This window comes from Hirundo rustica, chromosome 26 (genome assembly GCF_015227805.2).
Source record: "Hirundo rustica isolate bHirRus1 chromosome 26, bHirRus1.pri.v3, whole genome shotgun sequence".
NCBI lineage: Eukaryota > Metazoa > Chordata > Aves > Passeriformes > Hirundinidae > Hirundo > Hirundo rustica.
The window spans coordinates 3,668,690-3,683,748 of record NC_053475.1 but is presented as its reverse complement, the minus strand read 5'-3'; the positions used below and the strand labels follow the sequence as shown (position 1 = coordinate 3,683,748).

The following is a 15,059-nucleotide window of genomic DNA, read 5'->3' as shown; positions in this document are numbered from 1 at the left end:
TGCCAGGGGCTCGGAGCTCTCCCTGGAGCCTTCTCCTCTCCAGCTGAGCACCCCCAGCTCTCCCAGCCTGGCTCCATGGCAGAGCTGCTGGAGAAGTGACCTCAGACTCCTCCAGCCCTCGCTGTGGTGTCCATGCCCTGCTCCAGTCTGGGAGCTCTGTCTGTTCCAGTCTCAGCTCCAGACTGCAAAGACTTGGAAAGAGAAGGGTCTTCCCTTCCAGAGAAGGGTCTGGAGCTTCTTTTGTCGGGACATTTCCCCTTGCCAAAGTCAGAGATCCCTTGGGTGGAGTGCAGGTTTCCAGGATGGTTTAGGCAGGTGGCACTGGCAGTTCCAGCTGTTCCAGTGAGTCTGGGCATCTCATGGAGGGAAAAGTCCTTGCAATACGTGTGTGTGAGGCTTTCTCAGGGAGGTGCTGAGGGTTCAAAGCCCTCAGGCTGCTGCTACCCCCGTGATTCTCATTCCCAGGATGAAGCCCTTTTCCAGGGCAGCCTGTTGAGCTGCAGGGTGTGCAGGGAAGCTTTTCCAGTCAGAAGAGGGAACGCTTTCCATACATTGACTTATTTCAGCCCATTATCTGCCCCTGTCCCCCTCCTCCTGCTCTGGCTCGCTCTCCCCTCCCGGTGTTTCAGTGCTGGTGGGGTTGTACGTGCCAGTCCCCATGAGGATCCCATTCCAGACACTCGTCCTCCTTTAGAAAACATCCAAAGTCAAGGCCGTGCATCCCTACGAGCGAACGCAACAGCTTCGATTCTTGCACGTTTCCAAAACGAGCTGCAGACCCAAAAATAGAACAAAAAAACCGTTTCTTTGCCACCTCCCTCGCTCCTCTGCAGCGCGACAGCCCCGGGGCGGCTCAGGGGAGGCGGCTGTGCCTCGGCCACTCAAGGCCACCCCTGGTTAAAAGGGAGACGCCGTCCTCCCTCTTCCTGCCCAGGGCTTGGGATGCCTGAGCTGCTCCAGGGAAGAGCTGAGGTGGGACCATGAGCGCTCTCGGGGGGCTCCTGCTGTGCCTGGCGCTGCTGCTCCCCTCGGCAGCTCTGCCCAGGAAAGAGGAAAGGGATTCCCTGCTGGAGCTGAGCCTGCCCGAAGAGCTGGGGCTGGAAGCGGGAGGGAGAAAGGTGGGAAATGGAAGTTTAGTGGAGATAGCCAGGTCCAGGAGGGCTGCTGCCGCTCGCCTCTCCTCCAAGCCGGAGCCGGGAGCCAAATGCCCGCAGGGAGCGGCTGAGGAGGGGGGCCCGGGCCGCTCCAGCCTGCAGCCCTGGCCCCTCGGGGGCCTGGAAGGGCCCGTGTGCAGGGTGAGGATGGAGCAGGGTGGGGCCGCGCCGAGGCACATGGAGGTGGTGGGTGTGCTCAGCCACTACGAGAGCAGCTTCATCAAACTGCTGAGACGGCGCCGGAGCTGGGATGGGAACTTCCCGGGGACCTTCGGGCTGTGCTGGGCCGGGGGGGCAGAGGCTGCTCCCCATCCCCTGCAGAGCATCCACGAGCACGTGCTGGAGCCGGGGCTGCAGAGATTCCTCGTCCTGCACCTGGAGGAAGGTTGGTGGGAGAGCCCTGCAGGCTCCGGGGTGGAACAGGGAGGGAAAGGATGCCGGGCTCGGGGTGGTGATGCTGTTTGCTGGCAGTGATTTAAACACAGAATTACTATTTGAGGGTTGGGTTCCCTATAAAAAAAAAAAGCGAAGTGATGGAGTGAAATGTTTCTGGGCACGTTTTTAAGGAGGTGTAGCAGTGGGGATGGCAGCGTGGCTCTGCTGTCTGTCCCTGCCTCTGACCAACACGCGGGTGCTGCGTTCCAGCAGCGTTTGAGCTCTCAGGGATGCTCAGGGTGGGATTGTTGGAGTGTGTATGCAGGGACAGGAGTGGGACTGGTGATTCTTCACCTCAGGACATTCTGTGATTTTTGGTGGCTTCTGCTCTGCTCTCATGAGTGTTTCACTTTCTGCATTAACACTGAGGATGGGTTTGGGTCCCTGAGCCCTGTGCTCATCTCCCACTCTTGGGGCTGTGGGGCAGCCCGGGTCCTGGGCTGCTCCTGTAGCTTCAGCCTTGTGGGAAAACCTCAACCCCCTCCCCTGTCCCATCCCGGGGGTGATCCCGGGGCTGGAGAGGGAGTGACACCCTCCAACCCTCCAATTTAATCCATAACGAGAGCGATGATAGTTTCTTTCATCCTGAAATCTTCCTTTCCTCCTGGGATTTGGATTTTCAGCTGAACTCACCAGTGCCGGGCAGTGGGGAAGTGCCTCCTCCCCGGGCAGGGGCCACAACGCCCCCGAGCCACTGGAGAGCAGAATTCCCTGGGATCGGGGGGGAGGCAGCTCGCTGGGTGCAGGGTGTGTCCCGCACCTCCCTGGAGCCGGGGACGGGATTTGCTGTGTCCCTTCGCCCTGTCGGCTCCTGTCCCAGGTGCTCTGGTCCCTGCATGGGGGCAGTGCTCTGGCCGAAGCCCCTTCCTCGCCCCGCGGCGCCGGAGGGGATTCACGGCCGTGTCTCCCCCGTTCCAGTGCGGTGGGAAGCGCAGGTGAAGCTGCGGTTCCAGCTGGTTTTCCAGGCGGAGGTGGGACGGGCTCTGGGAGAGCTGCAGGCGGCCGTGATGCTCTTCTACCTGGGCCACCGTGAGGGCCGGAGCTCGGGGCACCCGCAGGAGCTGCTGCTCACCGGCCCGGGGCTGGAGGGCGACCAGGTGGGTCCGGGGGGCGGGAGGCGCTGCTGGGCTCTGCCGCCCCGTGCCTCTGTCATCCCTCCCAGTCCATTCAGCAACGCCTCCAGCTCCCTTTGCTCTCCCCTCCCAACTCATTCATCGTTCCCTCCCGCCGCTTTGCTATCCCCGCCCAATCCATTCACAATCCCCTCCCAATCCATTCACAGTCCCCTCCCAGCACCTCCGCCCCGTCTCCCGCTCCCTCCGCGCCTGAAGATGGAGCTCTTGCCCTGTCCCCGGCTCCCGCAGGGCCAGCGGGGCTGCCCGGGGCATCCAGCCCGGTCTGCGCTCCCGATGCCCCGGGGGTTCACTGGGTTCCCTGCACCCCGCGGCCCCCGGAGCAGCTCTGGGGCTGGGGGCGAAGCTCCCACCGGTCCCCACCCTCCCTGTCGCTGCTCTCTGCCTGACCCGAAGCACGGGAGCGTGTCCCCGGTGATGTCCCACCCACGCCCTCGGGGTTTCTCTGTGTTCTGTCTCGGTGCAGAGGCTCTGCCTCTCCAGGGACACGCAGTACCTGGCGCTGGCAGCGGCCGCAGCCTCGGTCACCCGCAGCGCGGAGCGGCTCCGCTTCTCGGCGTCCCTGGCCATCCACGGCGGAGCGGGAGGTAGGGACGGGGGGACACCCTGGGGACAGCGGCGGCCCTGCCCTCGTGTCCTCGCCTGCGCGTCTGGGCTCCTCTCAGGTCCACGAGGGGCGGTGGGGACATGCGGGAGACCCCAGAGCAACGTCCTCAGCTCTCGTGGCCGCCGCAGGTGCCCCCCTGCCCCGCGCGGAGGTGCAGCAGCTCCTGTTCGGCTCCGATGACAAATGTTTCACCCGGATGACCCCGGTGCTGCTGCTGCTGGCCAAGTCACGGCAGCAGGAGGAGGAAGAGGAGGAAGAGGATGCTTTGGCCCCATCCTCCTACCTCTCTGCTGAGGGGGTGGTGGACACGGCTCCGTACCCGCAGCTCAGGTCCGTGGCCGTCGCTGTAGGCCTGGGAAAACTCGGGGGCTGGGAGATGAAGCGGGACGGGGCAGCCCGAGCTGTGGGACCATGGATGGCTGCAGGGCGCGGCCTGGTGGGACCCCTGAGGTCCGCGGGGACCCCTGTGACCCTCCCTCTGTTCTTGCAGCCCACCCCGGGCCGGCACCGAGGAGCTGCTGCCCCCCACGGCCCCGAGCCACGCCAACGCTTCGTCCCCAGCGCCCGGCGGCAGCGCCCAGTTCCTGGCAATCCTGACGCGCTTCATCCGGCAGCTCCTGAGCTCCTCCAGCGAGCCGCCCCCCCAGCCCAGTGCCCACCACTGGCTGGACTTCGAGGTGATGGAGACCCTCCCTCACCAGCTGCTCAACCTGTCGGAGGAGGCGGCTCTGGAGCGGCTGGTGCAGTCGGAGGAGCCCTCGGTGCTGCTGCTGCCCCAGGACAGCGGGGCCGCGCTGGAGCAGCACCTGGGGGACTGGCAGCCGGAGGGCACCGTGCTGCAGCTGCTGCTGGGCAAACTGCAGGCGCTCATCCAGGAGCTCGGGGACGTGCCGGCCTTCCGAGCCAACGCGGCGCTTTTCCAGCACCTCCTGACCTTCTGCTATTACCCGGCCGGGCCGGGCGAGGCCGAGGCGGCCGAGCCGGGCCCGGGCCCGCGGAAGCTGCGCACGCTGCTGCTGCTGAAGGCGCTGCAATCGGTGCGGGCGCGCTGGCAGGAGCGCAGGAAGGTGCAGCGGCAGAACCGCAGCGCTCGGCACCAGGCGCACTGCCGGCTGCAGGAGCTCACCATCGACCTGCGCGACCGCCACTTCATCGTCATGCCCACCGTGTACGCGGCCAACAACTGCGAGGGGCCCTGCCGGCTGCCGCTGTCCACCCGCGTCCCCAGCTACTTCTCGCACACGGTGCTGCTGCTGGGCATGCAGGAGCGGGGCTCGCCGCTGCGCAGGGCTCCCTGCTGCGTGCCCGTGCGCTACTCGGACCAGCTCATCATCAGCCTCTCCTCGGACGGGCTGGAGATCCGCAAGTTCCCCAACATGGTGGCAGAGGAGTGCGGCTGCCGGTGAGGCTCCCGCCGGCCTCCCCGCTCGCCGCCAGCCCGGCCCCTTCTCCCGGTTCGCCCTCCCGGCTCGGGGTCTGGTGCTTCTCGCCGAGACGGGAGCTCCCCGTGCGTCCTTTCCCCATGGTTTGGCTCGTCAGCGTCGCTCTGGTTCCGGGTTCATTCCGCGCGCCGTCCCTGGGGCTGCTCCGTGCTCCTGTCCCCGCTCCCGGGGCCGAGGATGCCCGAGGTGACTCCGCGGGGCAGTTTGGGCTGGCTACGGGCACCGCGGCGCCGTGGGGAGAGGGCAAAGCTTGGCAGATCCAGGCAGGACCATTCTTATTTATCCCTCGCTCTCTGCTCCTGCGGTGGCAGAGAAGGGCGGGTGCTGCTCCCTCCAAGCCTGGCAGCATCCTCTGGCCATTCCCCAGCCCGCGGCCCCACCTGTGACAGCCGAGCAAGAGGCCGAATCCCCTCGCAGGGTCCAGCCTTGCCCAGGGGCCGCGGGGAGCCGCTGGCCGAGGCTTGGGGCTCCGGGCCAGGTCACAGCTGCGTCACCCCGCGCTGACCCCGCTGCCGGGGCCAGGGGAGGAAGGAGGGAGCGATCCCGTTACACCTCCCGGGCTGCTCACACCATTAATGGGAGCGGGAGCGAACGGCTGCCAGAGCACCTGCTCCGCGTCCCCGCCGGCGTCAGCACGGGCCGCCTGCCCCGGATCATCTTCCAGCTGAGCCAAGCCCTCAGCCGGGGATCCAAACCCTCGGGAAGCGGCTCCTGGGCTTGTTCTGGCTGCACCTCCTCGGGTTCTGCAGTGTCCCACGGGGAGGCACCGATCCCATCTGCAGGATTAGCCCTGAGCGCCTCGGCTTCGAGGGGCACGGAAAACACACACACACACATAACCGGGGACAAAACTCATAACCAGGGACAAGGGCTTTTCTCATTTTCCTTCTTTTTCCATTTTTTTTTTTTTTTTTGGTTGTTGTTGTTAAACATCCAGTTGAATACCTTATTAAAAATGAAAACAGTTTATTTTAACCGCTGTTGATTTTAGCAAATACTGAAACCTGCCACGGGTCGGGGCTGTGAACGTCTCTGGCTGTGTGATATTGCTCTTGTGTTTCCTTCCTAAAAGCGACTCGGAGAAGGCGAGGCCCGCAGGAATCCCTGGGTGAAGGGCTCCAGCCCTGCTCTGTCACCAGCACCTCCGGGGCCACCCCGCAGCAGTGGCACCGGGCTGGGTGAGGTGTGGGGTCTGTCCCTGATGTCCCTCTGAGGACGGCTGCAGCCTGGTTCTGTAACCCAGAATATTCCTCTCTCTTGATTAGCTTTCAATAAAACCATTAACCCAAGAGCTGCGGAGTCTGGGCACAACTCTGTTCGCTGGGATCCCCGCGCTGCCCCGGAGCCACGAGGGGAGATGAACTGCACAGGGGCTTGGGGTGGGCATGGAGAAGTAACGAGGTCCCAAGAAGCTCCTTCCATGAATCCTTTCAGGTCGCCTTTGATCCAGGGGGGCCCAAAGTCCTCGGGGAGGCTCGTGCCAGGCTCCTGGGCTGCTCTGCTGCTGCTCGGGGGTCCTGGGGTGCTGGAGAGCCGGGGGTGTCTCCGGAGGGCGGGCAGGGGCGGGGGTCTTTTGCCGGGGGCAGTGGTGGGATTGGATCCCCCTGGATCATCGAGCCCCGCGCCCGCCCCGGCCTCAGTCGCGCCTCTTGCCCTCCCTGGCCCTGCCGTCCCTGCCCGGCTCCGGCGCCCAGGGCTTCCGGCCCTTCTGCTGCTTCCAGTCCCTCCTCGGGCTCTCCCGGCCGCCGTCACCCCTGCCGGGACGGCCCTTCCACCCCTCCCTCCGGGGCTCATCCCGCTCCCGCCGTCTCTCCTTCCTCTCCTTCCTCTCCTTCCTCTCCCGGTCCTGCTTCTTCTGGGGCTGCTGCTCGGGTTCCCTGGGGGCCCTGGGGGCTCTGCCGGCTCTGTCCCGCGGTGTCCTGTCCTTGGCTCGTGCCTCCCTCCGGCTGCTCCGCTCCGCATGCACAGCACGGCCTTCCCGGGCTTTCTCCTTCTTCTCCTCCTTCTTCTTCTTCTCCTCCTTCTCCTCCTCCTCCTCCTCTTCCTCCTCTTCCTCCTCTTCCTCCTCATTCTCCTCTTTTTCTTCCTCCTTCTCCTCCTTTTCCTCCTCCTCCTCCACCTTCTCCTGCTTCTCCTGGCTCTTCTTCCCCTCCATCACAGCCATTGGCACCTCGGGGACATCTTCAGGTTCTTCATCCTTGTCCTCATCCTCCTCCTTGTCCTCATCCTTGTCCCCATCCTTCTCCTCATCCTCTGGTGTTGTGCGGCCAAACCACTTCTTGAAGATCCAGGGTTCTGCCTGTGGGGACAGAGGGGACCAGGGACTGATGATGCAGCCCAGGGACCGGGCCCCCTCTCCATCCCCCTGGGGACAAGGTGCTCCCTGCCCGGGGAGGTGCCGCCCTGCCCCGTACCAGGTTGCTGTCAGCTTCGCTCTCATCGTCATCGTCGCCGTCTTCGTCATCACCATCATCCTCCACCACGCTGCTCTCCGGCGGCGGCGCGGGCTGGGCAGTGCCCGCCTCTGGGATCTCCTCCGCCTTGGGGCTCACGACCTCTGGGAGGGGAGAGGGACGGGACACAGCCAGCTGAGCATGAGGCTGTTTGGGGGGGACGGACAGGGGCTCCCAGCGCCACCCCACCCCGCCTCGGGCTGGATCCGGGGGATCGGGGACGGACGGAGCCTTGGACCCACCGGGAATGGGAGGGGGCGGGGGTTCCTGCCGGCCGCGGGCGAGTCCCTCCTTGGAGCATGGAGCTGGAAGAGAGGAGGGGACGGGAGCCAGGAGGTGGCAGCACGGTCCGGCCACCCCTTCCCGCTCCGCCCGGCTCCCGGCTCACCTTGGAGCAGCTGGAAGGTGACGCTGAGCAGGGCCACCACGGAGGCCACCAGGATGCACTTGTTGAGGGTGAGCCCTTCCCAGAGCAGCGGCTCCTCCGCCGCGTCCAGGCTGGGCGGCTCCGCCTTGCTCTGCACGGGGAGGGTCCTGGGGACTGCGGCCCCCACGGAAAAATGTTACTGGAGGGAACTGGGAAGAGGCAGAGGGCCCTGAGCTGGGGACTGGGAAGAGCTCTTAATATCCTCCTGCACAGCCCACTCAGGGCAGGGAGAGGGACAGGGAGAGGGAGAGGGAGAGGGAGAGGGAGAGGGACAGGGAGAGGGACAGGGACAGGGACAGGGACAGGGACAAGGACAGGGACAGGAGCTGTTCCTGCCACCTGTTTGCACTGCAGGAGTGGGGACAAGAATCCCAGGGGCCGAGACCGAGGGGTTTGGGCCAGGGCGGCATTAGAGTATCCTGGGGATGGAGCTGGGAAAGGCTCGGCCCGTGCTCCTCCTCCAGCAGCAAATCTGGGCAGGGTGGAGAGGAGGAGGAGGAAGTGGAGGGTCTGGCCGAGGAGCCCCATCGCCATCCCCGTGTCACTGATGTCCCCGGGGACTGTGGAGAGCTCAGCTCCTCCTGTCACCGCTCCACGGGCTGGCCGGGGACACGGATCGTGCCTCTGTGGCCGCCCGGGGCAGGGAAGAGCTTTCCCACACACCCACCTGGAGGCCCGGCAGCGCTGCCCTTGGCTCCCACCTTCTCCACCCGCTTCTTCTCCGCCGCTTTCCTGTCCCCGCCGAGCGGGGTTGGCTCTGGCATGTCCGGCTCCTGTCTCTGCCTCGGGCTGCTCCGGGTCCCGCTCGGTGACACCGCGCCGGGGTCTCGCCTCCTCTATTCCCTGCGGGGAGGGCGCAGAGGGTGGCCGGGGGGACGGGGACACGCTGCTCTGGGGGTCCCCGGGGTGAGCCGGGGCTGCCCCAGCGACAGGCACCAACCCGGCTCCTGCGGCACCTGCGCCGTGTGTTCACCTCGGCAGCCTAAAACCAGGGCTGTATTCGACGGTATCTAAGCTGGATTTAGGCACGAGTTAGCCCCGGCGCGCACGGGTGGGCTGGAGACTGAGGGTCCCGGGGCTGAGCTTGGGACCCCGCTCGGGGCTGGGTCGGGGCTGCGGCATCCGCTGAGGGCAGGATGGATGTGCCGGGAGCAGAGGGAGCCGCGCTGTGCCCCGGGCTCGGCGCTGAGCGGGGCTTTGGTGGCCGGGCTGGGCGCTGGTCAGTGGCACCAGGGAGAGCTGCCCACCGGCACGGATCAGTGACAGCGACAGCTGCGGGACCTTGGGCTGCCCCAGGATGGACGTGCTGCAACACTGCCGGGTGGAATGTCACTGTGGGACTGCCCCAGCTCGGCCCCTGACCCTGGCCTGGCACAGGGATCCATCCCTGGCACCCCCAGCCCTGGCACAGGGATCCATCCCTGGCACTCTCTGCCCTGCACAGGGATCCATCCCTGGCACTCTCTGCCCTGCACAGAGATCCCTTTGGCACTCCCTGACCCTGCCCTGCACAGTGATCCATCCCTGGCACGCCCTGACCTGGCACAGGGATCCATCCCTGGCACCCCCTGCCCTGCACAGGGATCCATCCCTGGCACCCCCTGACCCTGCCCTGCACAGGGATCCATCCCTGGCACTCTCTGCCCTGGCACAGGGATCCATCCCTGGCACTCCCTGCCCTGCACAGAGATCCCCTTTGGCACTCCCTGACCCTGCCCTGCACAGGGATCCCCCCTGACCCTACCCTGGCATGGGGATCCCCCCTGGCACCCCCGCGCTGACCCTGAGCACTCACATGAGCTCCTCCACTCTCCCGTGGCTGTCGCTGCTCACCGGAGCGTTGGCATCTGTGGAAGACAAGCGCAGCACAGCTCCTTAGGTGACAGATTTGGGGAGGTGGCGGTCACCGGGTGGACCCCTCGGTGACACCCCCAGCCCGCACAGGGGACACCTGGCCGTGTTTCCCCCGCTGGCGTTGCCGAGTCACCCGTGGAAGGGCAGAGGGGTCCCAAGTCAAAAAGCCCCCCGGGCATCGAGGGGGTGCAACGGGAGCTCTGGGAGGGTCTGGGACTCTGAGCCCCCAAAATGTCACCAACCTGCCTATCCCAGGGGAGTGGCAGCCAAAGGGACAGTGACGCCCCAGCCAAGGCAGGACCAAGAGCCCAGGGTGTGCTCAGACACCCCGAGAACACAAGGCCTGACACTGGAAGGCCAGAGCCTGGACTGCAGGAGAAGTCCCAGCCACCATGGAGCAACCAGAGCTCAGAAAGGAGCCCAAGGGGACTGCAGAGCTCGGGGAGGACGCTCAGGGCTTTTCCCAGCTGGGAAGTGGCAGAGCAGACTGAGGGTCCCCAGGGCTCTGACACCGGGAGGGGTTTGGGCTCCTTGGGGTCCTGTGGGTTTCTCTGCCCTTCCCTGCAGGGGTGGGAAGGCACCACAAGGTCCCAGCACCACTGCCCTCAGCCCTCTTTGGCATCACGAGTCCAGTGCCTCAGGTGCCACGTCCTCCACAGAAGGAAGAATTTTTGCCCCCTTTGAGTCAGATTTAGTTTATTTCCCTGCTGTGAACCACGGAGAAAAGATTCCAGTTCCCAGGAGGAAACCTACGACTCAGTGTTGGAAATGGAACAGATAAATAAGAGGAAACCTTTTGGCCATGATCTGAAAGGTCTTTGCTTTTGAGAGGAAATAAAATGAGTCTTTGGTGTGTTTAAGTCTGGTCCTTTCTCTGCTGGGAAGGGATGGAGCTGCCCCAGGGCTGGGGGGGTTCCCAGACCCCGGGAAATCACAAAGGTGGAGAATTTTTCCTCAGAGTGTTTCCCCCTCGAGTGCTTGCTGGGTTTTTGAGCTTCTCAATCATTCACCCTGGTTTTGGGCACAGATGAGCACCAGGAAGGTGGAGGAGGGTCTGAGCCTCTGTTCCTCTTCTCCCTGGCCATGATCCATGTTCCCATGGAGCTGGTGTCACACAGGTGTCCCTCAGTGCCCCAGGGCACCCTGTGAAGTGACTCCACCACAAAGAGCCATCGCTGCCAGGCTGAGCTGTGTCCTGCAGAGTCTCACACACCTCACCAGTGGCCATGGCTCACGGGGAGGACAAAGAACCTCTTCTCCTGTCCATCCTTGGCCACCTCTGAGCTCTCGCTGCCCACCTGGACAGCCCTTTGGTGGCCTCAGGGCACCCCAAGTCTTTCTCCAGCGCTGCACAGGGACAACGGCACCTCGAGAGAGCCCCACTGAACAGAGGGAGATCAAACACTGTGCCCACAGCAAACCCCTGCTGAGCTCCCCAGTCCCCTCTGGGCAGCACATGGCGCTCTGCGCCCTGGCAGGAGGTGAAAGCACTCCAGGGCTCTACAGCCCACGCAGGATCCTTGTCCCCAGCCGGGATGGGCCGTGCCACCTGCAGGGACAGCGTCCCTGGGCTGGGGATCCGAGCACAGCCACAGCAGGGGTGGCCACAGTGCCAGGGGTGGCCACAATGCCAGGGGTGGCCACAGTGCCAGGGGTGGCCACAGTGCCAGGGTTGGCCACCAACGCCAGGGACACTTTGCCCATGGCAGCGCTGGTCACCCGCAGCCCCCCAGTCCAGCTGCAGTCCTTGGCTCTCGCTGCCCCTGCCCGGGAGCGCTCCCATCCCTCTCCCTGCCCGCCCATCCCGCTCCCCGGGACTCTCGCCCCGCACGCCAGATCCGCCCGTAAACGCTCAAAATCGCAGGCACTTAACAAATAATCAGCTCCGCTCTGCCGCCGCTGGGACTTCTCCTGCACGGGCTCCCGAGGTCGCCTGCACCGCTGACTCACATCAAAGAAACTTCCAAAAATAGTCCCCTCGCCTGCCCCGCTCTGCCTGTCACCCTCGCCCGGGATGAGCCCCGGGGCTCCCGGTCCCTCGCGGCCAGAGGGAGCCGGGCCGTGGCCGGGGGCTGCCCAGGGGCTGCCCCACATCCCGGCTTAAAAGCCGCAGAAATTCTTACCTGGGGTCGGCCGCCGCCTCCTCCTCGGCTGCAGCCCCCGGGCGGCCCCGGCTCTCCCGGATAAAGAACAGCAACAGCTGCCGGAGGGAGCCGGAGCAAAATAGCGCCCAATCACCGGGGCCCGAGCGCCACAAAAGGCAGCTCAGCCCCGGCCCCGGGCGCAGCGGCTGCCCCGGGCACGGGGCGCGGCTCTCAGGGCACCTGGCGGCGGGGTTATGGCTCTGTGACACTGTGAGAGCATGGAGGGGACAAAGCCCCCAGCCACGAGTGTCTGAGCCAGCTGTGGGAGGGAGGGAGGGAGGGATGGATGATGGATGGATGGGGGATGGATGGATGGATGGATGGATGGATGGATGGATGGATGATGGATGGATGGATGAATGGATGGATGGATGGATGGATGGATGATGGATGGATGGATGGATGAATGGATGGATGGATGGATGGATGGGGGATGGATGGATGATGGAGGGATGGATGGATGGTGGATGGATGGATGGATGGATGGGGGATGGATGGATGGATGATGGATGGATGGATGGATGGATGGATGGATGGTGGATGGATGCTGGATGGATGGATGGATGGGGAATGGATGGATGGATGGATGGGGGATGGATGGGGGATGGATGGATGATGGAGGGATGGATGATGGAAGATGGATGGATGGATGGATGGATGGATGGATGGATGGATGGATGATGGAAGATGGATGGATGGATGGATGGATGATGGAGGGATGATGGATGGATGGATGATGGATGGAGGGATGACAGATGGATGGATGGAGGGATGGATGGAGGGATAGAGGGATGGTTGGATGGAGGGATGGATGATGGAGGAATGGAGGAATGGAGGGATGGATGGATGGATGGAGGTGCAGAGGTGGAGCAGAAACCTGCTGGCACAGGTAAGGAGAGAGGACAAGAAATCCCCTGGGGGCTGCAATGCTCAGACAACCCCAGTGAAAATCTAATTTTGTAGTGTTTGGAGGAGTCCACTGCCCTCCCACCCCTCTGATGTCCCCATTCCTGTCCCCAGGAGCCCTGTCACAGCCACAGGCACCTCCTGGGCAGGTGGGAGAGGAGATGTCCCATCCCACCCACTCCCAGGATTCAGGGAGGAGGTAAAGAATCCCATCTGGGGGGTTGCCCTGCCCGTGGGGGTTATCCCGAGCCCCCAGCTCAGCACGGGCAGGAACAGCCTCAGGCAGGAGCTCCTGTGCCAGAGATGTGGTGCAGCAGTGACTGGGGCCAGTCTGGCACATTCCACTTTGAGGACATTGCTCTTATGGGGAAGCTTCAGGCTCAAAACCCCTCAAATCCCTGGAATTGTACCATTTCACAGCTGCAGCATTGACATACTGACAGTTTCCTTTAGCAAGATCTAAAGGAGGAACAAAGCCTTGCCCAGGACACCGGGTGAGGCTGGATCCAGGCCCTGCTTTAGGAGCTCTCAGCAGGTGAGCTCAGGAGCAGCCTCTGCTCTCCGGGCAGGGATTCGCCCTCCCCGGCAGGGACAGGACTGAGGGATGAACGATGTGCCGTGGAAGCCGCATGGATGGAGGAGGGAGGGATCCACGCAGCCCCCACACCACCCAGAGTGGCGGGCACACTCTCACGAGAGTTTTCCCGGCTGCATTCCCACTCCAGCGGGGTCTGGGTTGTGCACTGGCATCGCATTTGCTTTATAAGGCGATGGTGAAAGAGGAAAACCATCAGCAGACCAAAGAAAATCCTTTTTCCTCCCAGTTAATCACGTTTCCCGTGCTGCCCCCGGTTTGTTCCTTGCTCCTGCCTCCCGTGGGTGAGCTGGTCCTTCCAGGAAAGATGCCAGGGGCTGAGCGGGCACCGTCTGCACTCGCAGAGCTCCGGCTGAACACCCTCCCACTTCATCCTTACATGGAGCCCCAGCACAGAGAGCTCTCCTCGCCCTTCCCAGGACCTTTCAACACCCCGTTCCCGCAGCGGGGAGGGACCGGCAGCGTTTTTTGCCTCCACACGTTTAGCTCGGAGCCGTTCCCCGTGGAGCTGCAAAGCCTCCACCTCCATCGCGCAATTTATCCGGGGCAGATGGAGGAAAGAGATTCCCGGAGGCAAATTCTTTCCTAATCTCTTGAACCCCCCCTCAAATCCCGGCTTCTTCCTTGCCTCGAGCCTGATAAAAGTGTCTCTGGGAAGGGGCGAGCTCGGGGAGGGGGAAACCCGATCGGGCTGGGAGGAGAGAACCAGGTGGGAGAGCAGGGGAGGGCAGAGGAGCAGCGTCCGGGCCAAACACTGACTTTGGATTCGGCTGGATGACACAGCCCCTCTTCCCCGGCTTCCCGGGCTGTCCGCTGACCTCTGTCCCCATGAACTGTGGCCCGGGCTGTGCCGCAGCATCCCCTCGCTGCCATGGCAACGCTCACTTATCCTCCCACCAGGACATCATCTCCCTTCTCCCCGTCTTTAATAACTCGCAGTTAAAAGGCAATCAGAAAGGCGTAGAATTAGTCACTGAGTATTTTCGGCACAGGTTGGTTCCGGGGATGAATGTTCCTCCTCTCTGCACAATTCCACCTCTCCCTCCAGCCCCTGCCTGACTCTGTCTCCTCCTGTGCAGGTGCCAGGGGTGGCAGATGCTCGAGCTGGCAGCTCAGGTGGCTTTCCCACTGCTCACCAGGCTGGCTGCAAGTTTTCCCCTTGGATCTCATCCCCGGCTCCATCAGAACCCGCCTGACCATGTCCCCAAGGCTTGGGACTCCAAAACCCTTCCCAGCCTTTGGAGCCTTCACCCTCCAACCTGGGCAGGGTTGGGCTCTTGGCCTGCTGTTAGAGATGGGAATTTGGAGGCTGGCTGCCAAGGCAAGAGCCCTGGGCACAGCACAGCTCTGCAGGTAATGCCCAGCTCCAGCTGTGTCACCCCCACGCTGGCACTGTCCCTTGGGGCACTGCTCTGGGGCTGCACGGGGCAGGTCCCCTGCTGGAGATGCACGTGGGGCTCACCCGGGCGCTGCTTGGGCTTGTTGGAGGAGCTTGGTGTCTCCCAGCCCTCCACACTTCCCTCAGATGTGGCTGGGGATGCGTTCAGAGCCCAGAGTGGGAGAGAGGATCACAGAAACACCAAAATTCTCCAGGAGACGGGGTGAAAGAGCGCCTTGATTCCCTGCAGGACCCAAACCCCGAAGGCACAGCTGTTCCGTGGCAACCTGGCCACAGCCCAGTGCTGACAGCAATATTCCACTGACCCAAAATTCCACTTTCAGCTGGATCCATCAGCCCTTCCCAGCCTGGGGGGTTGTGCAATGGCTGCGTTGACGCACAGCTGCTGCCTCCTTCCCCTGGGGAACCAAACATCCACCTGGGAGATGATTCCTGCAGGAACCACGGAGCTTTCCCAGCACTGGGGTTATTGAGGAGCACTTGGGAGGTTTCAGGAAGGGAAGGGATGTC

At 63.7% G+C, this 15,059-nt stretch overlaps 2 protein-coding genes across 2 annotated transcripts; one reads left to right on the top strand and one right to left on the bottom strand.

Moving 5' to 3' along the window:
• The first annotated feature begins 795 nt into the window (after window positions 1-795).
• AMH (anti-Mullerian hormone) lies at window positions 796-6,062 on the top strand. Its single transcript, XM_040086913.2, has 5 exons — window positions 796-1,539; window positions 2,508-2,686; window positions 3,189-3,309; window positions 3,458-3,659; window positions 3,820-6,062. The coding sequence occupies exons 1-5, from the start codon at window positions 981-983 to the stop codon at window positions 4,733-4,735; spliced, it is 1,977 nt and encodes a 658-aa protein (XP_039942847.1). The 5' UTR covers window positions 796-980; the 3' UTR covers window positions 4,736-6,062.
• Window positions 5,642-13,679, bottom strand: LOC120763319 (junctional sarcoplasmic reticulum protein 1-like). The gene is made up of 8 exons (XM_040086498.2): window positions 13,530-13,679; window positions 11,629-11,705; window positions 9,447-9,498; window positions 8,353-8,494; window positions 7,613-7,765; window positions 7,467-7,529; window positions 7,186-7,328; window positions 5,642-7,070 (listed from the first exon to the last, which is right to left on the bottom strand). Exons 1-8 carry the CDS (start codon window positions 13,677-13,679, stop codon window positions 6,408-6,410), a joined length of 1,443 nt encoding a protein of 480 aa, XP_039942432.1. The 3' UTR covers window positions 5,642-6,407.
• Between the last annotated feature and the right edge of the window lie 1,380 nt (window positions 13,680-15,059).